At 45.7% G+C, this 16,927-nt stretch overlaps 1 protein-coding gene across 4 annotated transcripts in view; it reads left to right on the forward strand.

The window, feature by feature from the left end:
* Window positions 1-16,927, forward strand: part of LOC140425013 (E3 ubiquitin-protein ligase HECW1-like) — an 856,744-nt gene that overhangs the window by 398,882 nt on the left and 440,935 nt on the right. For all 4 annotated transcript variants that reach the window (XM_072508780.1, XM_072508779.1, XM_072508783.1 and 1 more), the window contains one exon: window positions 809-951. In XM_072508780.1, the coding sequence (XP_072364881.1) occupies window positions 809-951 (143 nt within the window). The remainder of the gene's footprint in view (window positions 1-808; window positions 952-16,927) is intronic.

Genomic DNA, 16,927 nt, shown 5'->3' on the forward strand with positions numbered 1-16,927 from the left:
CAGCCATCGCGTGCATGCGCAGACCCATGCTGGCCGTGCAGTGCCACCTTTCGGCGCCGGAGCAGTGCGCAGCACCCCGGCACCGTGCTAGCCCCCTGAGGACGGCTGAATAACGTGTGATAAGGGCTACTCGCCATATTCATGCATGAAATGTTACTGAACAGTATTGTTGAGAATTAAAATCAAATTGCTGAATATTGTTATTTATGTGTAACACTATTTTCTATCTAATAAATACCTGTACTGAATACTCATGATGAAAGGAATCAAAACTCAAAATGAATATTGTTGTTGGCTTAGATGTCTTTAAAGATACCTTGCAAGCTTAATAAATAATACATCAATTCTATATCATCTTATCATGGCTGCACCTACAAAGCATTGTAAATCTAATCTTTGGATTGAAAAGAAGATTCCAGTCGTGGATACTGCAGCACAACTTTACCCTGGAGACAGGAACCTTCATCTTCTGAGTTGACTCATCTACAGACTTTTATGTTGTAAATAATTTACACTTTCCCTTGGAGTTTTAAAGTATGAAGTTTTTTGCAACACTGAAACTGTTGAGAAAAGAAGTGCCTAGCCCTGATTGATACATTTTTGATATTCTGTCACAATAGCAAACAAGGAGACTCAAGCCTATTTTGGGTCCATTTAGGGGGCATATGCTGCTCAGTGAAGTGATGATTAGGAAATGGATTAATGTATATTACTTGCAGGGTGCATTAGATATTTAGGATGGACCATTTGTTAAATTCTGCAAGAACTTTGCAGTTTACATTTTAATCTTTCTCTCTCTCTCTTGCAGCAGCACAATTTTGTTTCTCTCCCGACGGATGTTCTTGAAATTGAGGTCAAGGACAAGTTTGCAAAGAGTCGTCCCATTATAAAGCGCTTTCTAGGAAAGCTGTCAATGCCAGTTCAACGATTATTGGAAAGGCATGCAATAGGGTAAGTCTTTGTATATCTTCTCCATGTGAATAGAATATTTTTCCCTGTTGAAGAATGTACTTCCATATTATCTGGAGAAAAAGGTCTCAATTTTGTGGCAGAGAAAGACAATTCATTATATGGAGTTACATTGTCAAATATTGTTTTTTTTAAAGTAAACAGGAAATACCAGAAATCAGAAATAAAGTAGATGGAGCTGAAAAATGTGGCAAGTAAGATTTATTCTAAAATAACTGATGAAGGATCCCAGTGAGCCTTCATTGTAAGGTGGCTTCTCTGTTTCAGAAATTGGTGGCTCTGTCATGCATTTCCACAATTTTTGTTTTCACTTTGTGATATGTTGAAGCTGCTGGTCAGAATACATGTTTTCCAATTTTTCCAAAGTACAGCCGAATGTTACCCACGTTTGTATCTCAATGCTTGTGAGAAAAACTTCTACCTCATTTTAGTTTTAATTTGGAATACGAATGGCACTGACAAAGCTGCATTGCTTGCCCATTCCAGGTTGCCTTGAACATATTCAGAGTCAAGTGTGGGATCGGAATTATATGTCAATCAAACTCCTTTCCCTGAAGTGTATTAATAGACCATTTGGGTTATTATGACAATCCAGTGGTTTTGATGGTCATTTTTTCAGGTCTAACCCACAGCTTGCCAATTCAATTTCACAATTTGGCACAATGTGACTTCAACTTTCAACTCCTCTAACTCGTGTGACTAATGTGATAACCAATTAGCTACTGTGCTCTGCAATGCTAGGTTTCTTAAACTTCTAACTGTGAGTTACATTCACCAGAAATATAACTCACAGTGTTTAATGATCTTTCCCAGCTATCTTTGCTGTACATTGAGTAGTGATTTGGGCAAAATTAAGTAGAGAGGGTCAGGAAGTGACAGAGAGCATAACAAAGGTGATAGGATGTTAGAGACCAAAGTGGTATCCAGGAAAAGTAGAACAAAAGTTAAAACTAAAGGCAGTCTGAATGTGTGAAGTATTCACAACATCATAGATGAAGTAATGACACCGATAAAAATGAAAGGGTTTGATCGAATAGTCATTGGTGGTTTCAGAGTGACCAAGGTTGGGGACTAAAAATTCCAGCACGTTTGACTTTTAAAAGAGATAGGCAAAATGGTAGAGGCCCTGATAGCAAAGGCTGGGATAGAGACAGTATCATAGAATACCTACAGTGCCGAAGGAGGCCAGCACCGACCCTTCGAATGAGACTCTACCCATGTCCACTCCGCTCTGACTCCATAATCTCATAACCTAACCTGCACATGCCTGGACACTGAGGGGCAATTTATCATGGCCAATCCACCAAACCCGCACATCTCTGGACTGTGGGAGGAAACCGGAGCACCTGGAGGAAATCCACATCGACACCGGGAGAACGTATAAATTCCTCAGTTTCCCAATGCTGGAATTGAACCCGAGTCCCCGGTTCCTGGTGTTGTGAGGCAGCAGTGCTAACCACCGTGCCATTCCACTCCTTTTAAATTAGACCAACTGCTATGGTGGGAATTTGAACTCATGTTCCCAGAGCATTAGACTGAGCCACTGGATTATTTGACCAGTGACATTACCACTAACACTGTCTCCTCTTTTTTTTTTTACAAAATCCAACAATGGTCATCATTAGACTTGGGGCTGGATTCCTCCGCTCCGCCTGCCCCAGGATCGCCACGGGCAGGACACGGACCATGTAAAGGTCCATTCACATCGGGCAGGAATTTCCGGTTGCCGGGCAGGTGTGGCCAGAGAATCCCGCCCTTAATTCCAGATTCTTATTGAATTCAAATTTCACCACCTGTCGTAGTAGTATTCGTACCTGGGTCCCCAGAGGATTACCCTGGGTCACTGGATTACTAGTCCAGTGACAATACCACCACACCACCAGCTCCCCTTCCAGTAGAGGAAAAGGATTTTAGTGCAGAAAATCATGCTGCATAAACAGTTTGGATGGAGCTAAGAAAAATAAGAGACCAAAACAATTAGCAAGAGTAGTTTATAGGCTCTGGTGAGTAGTTGTAAAGTCAGGCATACTATAAATCATGAAATTAGAGATACAAAACAAGGGTAATAGAGAGAACACGAGGAACTTTAATCTTCAGATAGACTGGGCAAACAAAATTTGCAGCAATAATGTGGAGAATGAACATGCAAACATAAACGAGGAGCAGGAGTAAACCACTCAGCTCCTCGAGCCTACTCCGTCATTCAAAATGAACATAGCTGATCCGGTTGTAACCTTAACACCACATTCCTGCCTACCTCCAATAACCTTTTTTCCCTTTCTTGTCACAAATCCATCTACCTTTGCCTTAAACATATTTTAAGACTCTCCTTTCACTTCCTTTTGAGGAAGAGACTTCAAAAAGCTCACGACCCTCTGAGAGAAAAAAAATGTCCTCATCTGTCTCAAATGGACGACCTTTCATTTTAAAACAGTGACCCCTAGTTTTGATTCTCCCACAAGGGGAAACATTCTCTTCACATCCACCCTGTCAACACCCCTCAGGATCTTAAGTCATCTCTTCCTCTTCTAAACTCCAATGGTACAAGCCTAGCCTGTACAACCTTTCCTCATATGATAGCCCGTCCGTTCCAGGTATTGATCTAGTAAACCTTCTTAGGAGTTCATGGACTGTATTCAAGGTATTCTATAGATTAGTATGTTAAATAACCAATCAGGGAACAGGCTATTTCAGAATTGGTATTGTGAAATGAGACAGGGTTAATTAAAAACATTGTAGGCAAGAGGTCTCTAGGGAAGTAAAATTATAATATGATAGATTTTTTTTCATTGAGTTTGAAAGTGACTCAATGAAATTCAAAACTGGGGTCTCATTGCCGAGAAACACATGGCTATTCAACGCGACTCGGGTAGAGATCATAGAACATAGAACATAGAACATTACAGCGCAGTAGAGGCCCTTCGGCCCTCGATGTTGCGCCGACCTGTGAAACCACTCTAAAGCCCATCTACACTATTCCTTTATCGTCTATATGTCTATCCAATGACCATTTGAATGCCCTTAGTGTTGGCGAGTCCACTACTGTTGCAGGCAGGGCATTCCACGCCCTTACTACTCTCTGAGTAAAGAACCTACCTCTGACATCTGTCCTATATCTATCTACCCTCAATTTAAAGCTATGTTCCCTCGTGCTAGACATCACCATCCGAGGAAAAAGGCTTTCATTGTCCACCCTATCTAATCCTCTGATCATCTTGTATGCCTCAATTAAGTCACCTCTTAACCTTCTCTCTAACGAAAACAGTCTCAAGTCCCTCAGCCTTCCCTCATAAGATCTTCCCTCCATACCAGGCAACATTCTGGTAAATCTCTTCTGCACCCTTTAAAATGCTTCCACATCCTTCCTATAATGCGGTGACCAGAATTGCACGCAATACTCCAAATGCAGCCGCACCAGAGTTTTGTACAGCTGCAACATGACCTCATGGCTCCGAAACTCAATCCCTCTACCAATAAAATCTAACACACCGTACGCCTTCTTAACAACCCTCTCAACCTGGGTGGCAACTTTCAGGGATCTATGTACATGGACACCGAGATCTCTCTGCTCATCCACACTGCCAAGAATCTTATCATTAGCCCAGTACTCTGTCTTCCTGTTATTCCTTCCAAAATGAATCACTTCACACTTTTCTGCATTAAACTTCATTTGCCACCTCTCAGCCCAGCGCTGCAGCTTATCTATGTCCCTCTGTAACTTGGGTAATATCCTTCTGCACTGTCCACAACTCCACCGACTTTAGTGTCATCTGCAAATTTACTCACCCATACTTCTGCGCCCTCGTCCAGGTCATTTGTAAAAATGACAAACAGCAGTGGCCCCAAAACAGATCCTTGTGGTACACCACTAGTAACTGGACTCCAGACTGAACATTTCCCATCAACCACCACCCTTTGTCTTCTTCCAGCTAGCCAATTTCTGATCCAAACTGCTAAATCACCCTGAATCCCATGCCTCCGTATTTTCTGCAGTAGCCTACCGTGGGGAACGTTATCAAACGCTGTACTGATATCCATATACACCACATCAACTGCTTTACCCGCATCCACCTGTTTGGTCACCTTCTCAAAGAACTCAATAAGGTTTGTGAGGCACGACCTACCCTTCACAAAACCGTGTTGACTATCTCTAATCAAATTATTCCTTTCCAGATGATTATACATCCTATCTCTCATAAACCTTTCCAAGACTTTGCCCACAACAGAAGTAAGGCTCACTGGTCTATAGTTACCGGGGTTGTCTCTACTCCCCTTCTTGAACAAGGGGACAACATTTGCTATCCTCTAGTCTTCTGGCACTATTCCTGTAGACAAAGATGACTTAAAGATCAAAGCCAAAGGCTCAGCAATCTCCTCCCTAGCTTCCCAGAGAATCCTAGGATAAATCCCATCCGGCCCAGGGGACGTATCTATTTTCACACTTTCCAGAATTGCTAACACCTCCTCCTTATGAACCTCAAGCCCTTTTAGTCCAGTAGCCTGAATAACAGATCAGGAGTAAACAGATTATTTTGGCAGGTTCTGGGGAAGAGTGTGGTACTGCTCTGTGCTTGGGACTCAACTATTCATCAGTTTTATTAATGAGTTAAATGAGGAGGCTGAATATAATGTATCCAGGTTTGCTGATGATACAAAGTTACATTGGAAAGTAAACATTAAGGAGAACAGAAAGACCCTGAAAAGTGACAGAGGTAGATTAAGTGAGTGGGCAAGAATGTGACAGATGGAATCTAATGTGCAGAAATGTGCTGTTGTCCACTTTGGTAGAGAAAATAGAAAATTTAAATATTTTTCGATGGTCTACAGTGCAGAAGAAGGCCATTCAGCCCATCGAGTCTGCACCGACCCTCTGAAGGAGTACACTACCTAGGCCCACACACCCACCCTATCCCTGTAACCCCAACTAATATTCTTGGACACTAAGGAGCAATTTAGCACGGCCAATCAACCTGACCTGCACATCTTTGGACTGTGAGACTGGGAAATGTTGGCATTCGGAGGGACCATGAAGGGTCACTCAACTGTTTCTGGAGATGAAGGGATTATCCAATGAGAATAGCTTGAGTAGACTAGGCCCCTATTCTCTAGAATGTAGAAGAATGAGAGGTGATATCATTGAAACATATTAAAGGGCTTGACATGGTAGATGTTAGAAGAATGTTTCCCCTGGCTGGGGAGTCTAGAACAGGAGAAATCACAGTCACAGAATACAAGGTTCTCTATTGAGGACTGAGATAAGGAGAAATTTCTTCATTCAAAAGGTTGTTGAATGTTTTGAATCCTCTACCCTAGAGAGCTGTGCAATGTTATCATTGAGTATATTCAAGATAGAGATCAATGGATTAATTTCTGTGTATTAGGGAAAATGAATGATGTTCGAATGATGCGGGAAGCGCTTGATGCCCGTCATTCAGAGAGTCGGTGAGGAACACATCCCCACCGACTCTGACAGGTCCATTATCATCTCTAATGAAAATTGATTGGCAGCAGGCAGGACTTCTGTCTGCACTTGGAAGGAAGTCTCGCTCTGGTCAGCTGTCAGCCAATCAGATTGGCCAACATCTCTCCAGCCCATCCAGGTACAGTGCTGCAGTGGCCGGAGGAAGTACTGCAGCACCATGCCTGACACTAGATCCCGTGAACTGCAGTGATGCTAAGTAACAGGGACTCTGGGGAGGGGAGGGTATGCCCTGGAGGATCGCAAGGTGGTCATATTCGCTGGAGGGGGTAGGCTGGTTGGGGAGGGAAGGCCTGAGGCCTCCAGCCCGTGAGAGTTGGTTACCCCAGTCTGAAGAGACATCCCGATGGAGAACCCTCTCACAACCTTCACACCCAAGACATCAAGGGTGAAAACATTTTCTGTTTTCCACCATCAGTCATCAGGAGCCTGCCAGCCTAAGAATTGACCCATGAAGGGCCAGATGGCCACCATCTGTCACTACTTGTCATGTTCTTAATTCATATTTTTATAAATTGGTTAAACATTTTTAAACTCTATGTGGAAATCTGTATTAGATGTGACCAGGGGCAAGACCATAATAAAAATGAGCGGTCATGAAAGATTCACCATCCCTCAGATAAATGCACTGAACCTCTTGTAAATAATTGAATGGTGCTTAAATAATTAGCTTAAAGACTGCCACCCACAAACAAGAAAACGATAAATAATGCTGGAATACTGAATTTTCAATGGGAAGATGCGAAAATGTTTTTGTCTGTAATTATGCTCTGATTATATTTGTGGTCGAATAAAAAGTAGTCTAAATATATGGTCCAGTAAAAAATGCTTATTGTACTTGCTTTAACGTTTGATAAAATGTCCAAAAGCAAAATCTGATTCCAGATGCTTTGCACTACACACTGGGATCATTGCTGTTGAGGTGGTTTCTCCGTCTGAATGCAAGTCTTTGTTTCTTTCTTTCTTTTGAATTGCATTCAAATAAGATCTTTCAAAACCTCACGACAATCAAATAGGACCTTTCGAAACTTCAGGACACCCCAAAGGGTGGCATGGCGGCACAGTGGTTAGCACTGCAGCTTCACCACACCAGGGATCCGGGTTCAATTCCAGCCTTAGGTGACTTTGTGGAGTTTGCACGTTCTCTCCATATCTGTGTGGGTTTCCTCTGAGTGCCCCAGTTTCCTCCCAAAGTGCGTAAGAAGATTGGCCCTGCCAAAATTGCCTGTTAGGGTCCAAAGGGTTACTTTGTATTGTACAGGGGTGCTGTATTCACATTATGTGGTAGCTCCCAATTTACTTAACAATAATTTATGGGCTGCCAGCTTACTGCAGGCTTGTATTTGAAAAAAATGCCTGAAAATCAGAAAATTTCTCTAAGTGGGTTAAAATGAGTTCAGGTTAACATAAAAGCAAAGAACTTGAAAACCAAAGAGCTTGTCCATTGGCAGTGGACAAGCCTGTCTAAATCAGGAGCTCCAAATGTTATAACAGATTGTGCTAGCAACCAACTGTGTATGTTTGGAGCGAGCGGGCTGCCCTCGTAATGACCTATCAGTAACTTGGAACTGCCAGCAAAAACTTAGAGACAGGCGCAAAGATAAAGGGAGATCTTTAAAATCTTCAGTCCTCCATGGGGTCATTGGGATATTTCTCGAAATCATTCTAGGCTTGATTACCTTTTGAGTCATAGAGTCATACAGCACAGAAAGAGGCCCTTTGGCCCAATGTGTCTGTGCTGGCAATCAAGTACCTGTCTATTCTAATTCCATTTCCAGCCCTTGGTCCATAACTTTGTACGCGATGACATTTCAAGTGCTCATCTAAATGCTTCTGAAATGTTGTGAGGGTTCTGGCCTCTCCCACCCTTTCAGGTAGTGAGTCCTTGATCCTCAACACCCTCTGGGTGTAAAGGTTTTTTCTCAAATCCCCTCTAATTCTGCAGCTGAAATGCTCCAGCCCAGACAACACCCTGGTGAATGTCCTCTGCACCCTTTCTAGTGCAATCACTTCCTTCCTATAGTGTGGTGACTAGAATTGCACACAATACTCTAGCTGTAGCCTAACAAATATTTTATACAGCTCCATCACTGGCTCCCTACTCTTGTATTCTATGATGTGGAGATGCCGGCGTTGGACTGGGGTGGGCACAGTAAGAGGTCTTACATCACCAGGTTAAAGTCCAACAGGTTTGTTTCGAATCACTAGCTTTCGGAGCGCAGCTCCTTCATCAACTCCTTCATCACCCGATGAAGGAGCTGCACTCCGAAAGCTAGTGATTCGAAACAAACCTGTTGGACTTTAACCTGGTGTTGTAAGACTACTTGTATTCTATGCCTTTGGCTGCACTTGTTCTGGGGCCTCACCTGGGCTTATAAGAGCTGCAGAAACCTAAGCTGAAGTCTTTAAAGGATGTATTAGGATGTATTCTCCTCAACCCTATTGTCAGAAGACGGAAATTATTGAGATCTCTGGGGTGCCCTTGAAAGAGTGTATCAGGCCGTAAATGGAAAAGGTAAATCCAGAATGATACTCCAGACAAGGCAGTAAGAAAAAGGACAAGATTCAAACTCATCAAAAATAAATTGAGTAGAATATGCAGAGATTTAGCTAAAGAATGATCAATATATGGAATAGACTTATTCTGAAATGTAATCGGGATGAAAACTTCGTTTCATTGAAGAAAAAGCCTGATGCCGTCATAGGGGGTTTTCATGTTTTTCTGCAGGAAAGGGGTAGCTTAGATGAACTAAACAGCCTTCCTCAACTATATCTTTTTTGCAATCACTGTTTTCTCTCTGCTATTTCATGTTGCTTTATCGCTAGCATAACATGATTGTACCTGGGGATAAAATTCCTCCCATTGTGTCTGCTGTAACCCTATTAATATGCTGGAGGAAACATTCCTACTCTTCCTGGCCCATAAGCAGTGCTAAGTTGCGTTAAGGATTGCGTTAAGATTTTTTAAGGGATGTGGGCTTCGCTGGCTAGGCCAACATTTAGTGCCCATCACTAATAGCCTTTGAGAAAGGGCTGGTGAGCTGTCTTCTTGGAGCCGTTGCATTCCATGTGGCGCAGGTACACCCACACTGCTGTTTGGGAAGGAATTCCTGAATTTTGGGACAGTGAAGGAACGGCGATATATTTCCAAGTCAGGATGGTGAGTGGCTTGGAGGGGAACCTCCAGGTGGCGGTGTTCCCATGTGTCTTCTGACCTTTTCCTTTGAGATAGTAGTAGTCATGGGTTTGGAAGGTGCTGACTAAGGAGGCTTGGTGAGTTTCTGCAGTGCATTTTGCAGATGGTACACACTGCTGTCTTTGTGCTGTGGTGGGGGAGTGAATGTTTGTGAGTGGGGTGTCAAACAAGTGGGCTGCTTTGTCCTGGATGGTGTTGAGCTTCTTGAGAGTTGGTGGAGCTGCACTCATCCAGGCAAGTGGAAAATATTCCATCACACTCCTGACTTGTGCCGTGTAGATGGTCAACAGGTTTTGGGGAGTCAGGGGGTGAGTTACTCGCCGCAGGATTCATAGCCTTGTCATGATATGCAGGCACACACACACACATAATGATATACAGACAAGCAGCTAATGGACACAGAGAACAGGACATGACCAATAAGCAGGCAGGACACTCAGGGGTGGGATCTGACTATAAAAGACACGGGGCACTCACACCACCTCTTTCCACTGATGAACATCTAGAGAGTCAGTCAAGGATGTTGTTACAATCACACACCTCCACCACGTAGCTAAGAGCTAGTCTGGTTCAGTCAGACAGAGTAACCATACTTAAGTTAGCAGAGAGTCGAACTCACAGAGAACTGTGCTAACTGTGCTGTTAGTTCAAAAAACCTGATTGAACTAACTTCAAGGTCTGGAGTATCTTTCTAATCTAAACTGCATCCAGTTGCAGTCAGTGTTAGACAAATGTACCTAACACGATATGATACCAGGAGACTTCTAATTTAAGGTGGCTTTCCTCAGTTCGTTCCGTGACGACCAGCAAATGTATCCCGGCACCATGGAGAAGATTCAGGCTCCTCACCAGTTCAGGACCTCCGGCAATCTCAGTGCCAACTGGCGGATATTCAAGCAAAAGTTTCTGCTGTACATCGAAGCTTCAGACCTCAAGGGTGCGTCTGATGCAAGAAAGATCGTGCTTCTCCTCTCAACAGCGGGTGATCAAGCCATCAAACTCTTCAACTCGTTTAACTTCACCGAAGGCCAGGACAAGACAAAGTTTCAGACCATCCTGGACAAGTTTGATAATCACTGTGAAGTGGACACCAATGAAATCTTCGAGTGCTACATATTCAAACAACGCGTTCAAGGTAAAGATGAATCTTTCAATGCCTTCTTAACTAGCCTCCACCTGCTAGCGCTGTCCTGCAACTTTGGTGACATTGCTGACTCCATAATCAGAGACCATATCGTGTTTGGAGTTCACTCTGATCCTCTAAGAGAGCAGCTCTTAAAAATCAAGCATATGACCCTTCCAGTCGCGATTGAAACATGCACAGTGCATGAGCACGCAAAAGATCGGTGTGCCCAAAACAAATCGGATGAAAATGAGAAACGTGCCTCCCACGAGGCAGTGAGGGTGCAGGCCATCTCCCGGCTGCAGCGCCTCAGCATTGAAGACAGCGGCCATTTTGCGCGCTTTTCCCGGGGCCCCATGCATGCACGATGCGAGCGGGGTAACGAAGCGGCCGACACCTACACTGCGCAGGTACAGATGTCTGCCGACCGCACTGCGCATGTGCAACAACGTACACCGCGTCACGACGTCGAAGTCATGACGTGCCCGAACTGTGGCAACGCCCACTTAAAGGGACACTGCCCTGCAAGAGGCAGGTGATGTTCAAACTGCGGGGAGCCTGGACATTATGCAGCCTTGTGCAGGTCTGCACCACCAGTCAGAGGCCAGCGCTCCCAATTCCGACGACGGCGCGTCCAGAATGTGCAACGACGATGACAGGATTCTGATCCTGGCAGTACAATGGATCCAGAGGATGAGTGCCTGGAGTCCACCTACCGAGTGGACATCATTACCACACGTGAACATGCCACACCTAACTCATCTCGCATTCAGTCCATCCTCGCTGTGGATTCGAGGGACGAATGGCGTGCAGTGATGCAGGTCAACTGCTGCTCCATCCAGTTCAAGTTGGACACAGGTGCTTCTGCCAACTTCCTCTCACAGGCAGACTTCAAACGCATCAAGAAGCCCCCCGAGGTCCTTCCAGCAGCCTGCCAGCTCCTGGACAATAAGTGTAATGCCATCACGGCACTGGTGTCCTGCCATCTACTCGTCTCCAACCGAAGCACCCATGCAAGGCTAAGGTTTGAAATTGTCAAGCCGGACAGGGCACCCCTACTCGGTGCACATGCCTGCAAAAAGCTAAACCTGGTGCAGCGGATTTATTCAACGACATCCTCCAACGTGGATCTTCAAGCTGGCATTGACGGCATCCTCACTCAGTATCCAGATGTGTTTGATGGGATGGGCACTTCGCCCTATCGGTACAAGATCCTACTGCGATCTGATGCCAAGCCAGTGGTCCATGCACCACGCCGGGTCCCGGCTCCGCTGAAGGAGCGCCTGAAGGAACAGCTCAAGGAGCTGCAGCAGCAGGGGATCATTTCCAGGGTAACCGAACCGACTGACTGGGTCAGCTCGATGGTGGTGGTTAAAAAACCCTCTGGAGACCTGCGCATCTGCATTGATCCCAAGGACCTCAACCAGAATATAATGCGTGAACACTACCCCATCCCGAAGCGGGAGGAACTCACCAGTGAGATGGCACATGCAAGGTTTTTCACGAAGTTAGATGCCTCACATGGATTCTGGCAAATCCAGCTGGATGAGTCCAGCAGAAGGCTCTGCACCTTCAACACACCGTTTGGCAGGTGCTGCTATAACCGTATGCCGTTCAGCATCGTCTCGGCATCGGAGATATTTCATTGCATCAGGGAGCAGATGATGGAGGTCATCAAAGGGGTTCGTGTGTACGTGGACGACGTCATCATATGGTCCACGACCCCTGAGGAGTCTCCAGCAGGTATTCCGCCGTGTCCACGCCAATGGCTTGAAGCTGAACAGGGCCAAATGTTGCTTTGACATGTCGACACTCAAGTTCCTGGGAGACCAGATCTCTGAGCAGAGCGTGTGCCCCGACACAGACAAGGTGAAGGCCATGGCAGCCATGAAGGTCCCGGAAGACAAGAAGGCAGTATTGCGCTTCCTGGGCATGGTCAATTTTCTGGGCAAGTTCATCCCAAACATGGCCTCACACACCACAGCCCTACGAAACCTAGTGAAGAAGTCCACTGCCTTCGAGTGGAAGGCGGCCCATCAGGCAGAGTGGTTGGAGCTGAAAGCCAAGCCCACCACTGCACCCATATTGGCATTTTTTGACCCAGACAGGGAAAGGAAAATCAGGACAGATGCGAGCCAGGATGGCATCGGTAAGGTCCTGCTGCAATGCGATGACATCTCATCCTGGGCACCGGTTGCCTACGCATCAAGGGCAATGACGCCCACCGAACAAAGATATGCACAAATTGAGAAGGAATGCCTGGGCCTTCTCACTGGCATTCTCAAGTTTCACGACTATGTCTACGGCCTGCCGACATTCACAGTCGAGATGGATCACAGGCCCCTGGTCCATATTATCCACAAGGACCTTAATGACATGACGCCTCGGTTGCAGCGCATCCTCCTCAAACTCAGAAGGTATGACTTTGACCTGGTCTACACGCCTGGCAAGGAGCTCATCATTGCCGATACACTGTCCCGCTCCATCACCGTGCCTAGTGAACCACCGAACGTCATCCGGCAAGTTGAGTCACAGGTTGAGGCACAGGAGCTGCTGTGTGCTAGCACCTTCCCAGCATCTGATGAGAAGGTGACTCGTATCAGTGAGGAGACAACCAAAGACCCCCTCTTGCAGTGTGTTATGCAACACCTAGCCAATGGCTGGCAAAAAGGGCAATGCCCTCAATTTTGCAATGTAAAGGACGACCTGATGGTGGTTGATGGTATCCTCCTCAAACTGGACCGGATTGTAATTCCACACGGTCTCCAGAGCTTGGTGCTCTGTAAAATCCATGAGGGCCACCTGGGTGTGGAAAAGTGCAGACGCAGAGCCAGGCAGCCTATCTACTGTCCCGGGATAAGTCAGGACATCGCGAACATGGTCCTTAACTGTGCGACCTGTCAACGCTTCCCGCCAGCGCAGAGTAAGGAGACATTCAGCAGCATGAAATCGAAACCTCTCCGTGGTCCAAGGTTGGCATCGACCCTCTTTCATGTAAATGGCCGTGATTACGTGTTAATCATTGATTACTTTTCCAATTACCCTGAAGTCGTGAAGCTCTCAGACCTCACACCTCGGACTGTCATCAAGGCCTGTAAGGAGACGTTAACCAGGCATGGTATCCCACTCACTGTCATGAGTGACAATAGCCCGTGCTTCAGCAGCCATGAATGGTCTCTCTTTACCCAGTCGTATCAGTTCAAACACGTCACTTCCAGCCCACACTAGCCGCAGTCAAACAGAAAAGTTGAGAAAGGGGTGCACATAGTAAAGCAGCTCACCTGCAAGGCCGCGGATTCAGCGTCTGACATTCACCTTGCGCTGCTTGCATACAGGGCGACCCCACTGTCCACTGGCATGTCGCCGGCTCAACTCCTGATGAACAGGGACCTACGAACGACACTTCCAGCCATACACGTGTCCGACCTGGATCACCTCCCGGTGCTGCAGAAAGTGCAGCAACTCCGAGACCGGCAAAATCAGGGCTATGATGCTCATGCCACCGATTTGCCCGTGTTACCCCGTCAGACACTGTTCTGGTCAAGATCCCTGATGGAGGCTGGTCAGCTCCAGCTGTCGTTGTTCGACAGGCTGCCCCCCGCTCGTATGTTGTGCGTATGGCTGATGGCTCTGTTGTGCGACGAAACAGACGGGCACTGCGCAAAGTTGCCTGCCCGCAACCACATTCTTCTCCGTTTCCTTCTGTTGTTTTGCCACCTCCTGATACCTCGACTCACGAGGCCACCAGCCAGGCTTCAAACCCGCCCATCAAGGCGCTGTCGTCCCCACCACCACCTCTCCGGCAGTCGACCAGGATCAGACGCAAGCCACAGAGACTGGACTTATGAACATTTGTTCTGTTTGCTACGTTCTGTGTTCTCGCATTAGACAGCTGTGTTCACATGTACATATGTTCACATCCACTGCATGTATATATGTTAATATTGGCCTATTCTTGTAAATACGCTCACATATGTCATCCAAACATTAAAAAAAAGGGGAGATGTCATAATTCACTAGGTTAATCCCAGAGCTGAAGGGGTTGGATTATGAGGAGAGGTTGAGTAGACTGGGACTGTACTCGTTGGAATTTAGAAGGATGCGGGGGGATCTTATAGAAACATATAAAATTATGAAGGGAATAGATAGGATCGATGCGGGCAGGTTGTTTCCACTGGCGGGTGAAAGCAGAACTAGGGGGGATAGCCTCAAAATAAGGGGAAGTAGATTTAGGACTGAGCTTGGGAGGAACGTCTTCACCCAAAGGGTTGTGAATCTATGGAATTCCTTGCCAAGTGAAGCAGTTGAGGCTCCTTCATTAAATGTTTTCAAGATAAAGATAGATAGTTTTTTGAAGAATAAAGGGATTAAGGGTTATGCTGTTCGGGCCGGAAAATGGAGCTGAGTCCAAAAAAGATCAGCCATGTCTCATTGAATGGCGGAGCAGGCTCAAAGGTCCAGATGGCCTACTCCTGCTCCTAGTTCTTATGTTCTTATGTTTATATGCAGGCACACACATACATAATGATATACAGACAGGCAGCTAATGGACACAGAGAACAGGACATGACCAATAAGCAGGCAGGACACTCAGGGGTGGGATCTGACGATAAAAGACACGAGGCACTCACGCTCCACCTCTTTCCACTGATGAACATCTAGAGAGTCAATCTCGGGTGTTGTTACAATCTCACACCCCGAACACGTGGCTAAGAGCTAGTCTTGTTCAGTCAGACAGTGTAACCACACTTAAGTTAGCAGAGAGTCGAACTCACAGAGAACTGTGCTAACTGTGCTAATAATTCAATAAACCTGATTGAACAAACTTCAAGGTCTGGAGTATCTTTCTGATCTAAACTGCATCCAGTTGCAGCCAGTGTTAGACCAGTGTACCTAACACGACAAGCCTCTGACCTGCTCTTGTAGCCACAATATTTATATGGCTAGTCAAATTCAGTTTCTGGTCAATGCTACCTCCCAGGATGTTGATTATGGGGGATTCCCGTACCAGCCTCCCCGAACAGGCGGCGGAATGTGGCGACTAGGGGCTTTTCACAGTAACTTCATTTGAAGCCTACTTGTGACAATAAGCGATTTTCATTTCATTTCATAAAGAAATATATTTCACAATTACATTTTTCCCCATTCTTCACCCTTCAATATCAAAGACATCGGCTGGAATATTATCTCACTTACATGCACTATAATGGGTGTTAATATCAAAAGACATTAAAAGGGATAATCTACAGACTGGATTTTATGATAGTTTTTGTGGAATATATTTTACAGCCATATGAAATGCATTTTCAATTTAATCAATGTTTAGTCAGAATCACAATCAATCACAAACAGATCTGTTGATATTCTGAATGGAAGCACTGAAGGCTGAGGCTAAATAATGCTGCAGTCATACATGGCAGAATTTAATGCCCTTTTCCATGGTGAGTTTAGTCTGCGGGGGGAGGGGAGTGCATTTAATTAGGTGGGAAAGTGGCTGGTGGGCTCCAATTAACTCCATTGTGGGAAGGCCCACTGCCAATTGAGGCTTATAATTGAACAATTAGTGCCATTTAAGGCCCTCATCGTGCCACTGCTGTTATTAACTTAGTAGCAGGCTGGGGGTTCACCATGTTGGGAAAACGAGAAGCAAACCCCTGTGGGGTTACTTGTGTGCTCCCTGTGGAGCAGGGGGAATGGGTGGAGAGAGTTTCTTCCTTCAAAGGCACTCAGTGCCTGATCCCTGGCATTGGGAAATGGAGGAGTCAATGAAAGCCACCCCCTTGCAGTTCACTCCCATGACCTCCACCATACATTTCCCCCTTCTTAGGACCATAGAAAAGTTACAGCACAGAAGGAGGCCATTTGGCCCATCTTGACCATGCCTGCCTGAGGATATCCAGGTGCCCTTTCTAATCCCACCTTTTTGCACCAGTCCATCGCTCTGTAGCTTCGAGCACTTAAGGCGCTGATCCAGGTACTTTTTAAAAGTGTTTAGGGTCTCTGCCTCCACCACCAACTCGGGCAGTGAATTCCAGACACCCACTACCCTCTGTGTAAAAAAGGCCTTCCTCATGTCCCCTCTACACCTCCTGCCACTTATCTTGAATCTATGTCCCATGGTTCTAAAATTCTCCATCGGGGAAGCAATGTTATCCTGTCC

This window comes from Scyliorhinus torazame, chromosome 6 (assembly GCF_047496885.1).
Source record: "Scyliorhinus torazame isolate Kashiwa2021f chromosome 6, sScyTor2.1, whole genome shotgun sequence".
Taxonomy (NCBI): Eukaryota; Metazoa; Chordata; class Chondrichthyes; order Carcharhiniformes; family Scyliorhinidae; genus Scyliorhinus; species Scyliorhinus torazame.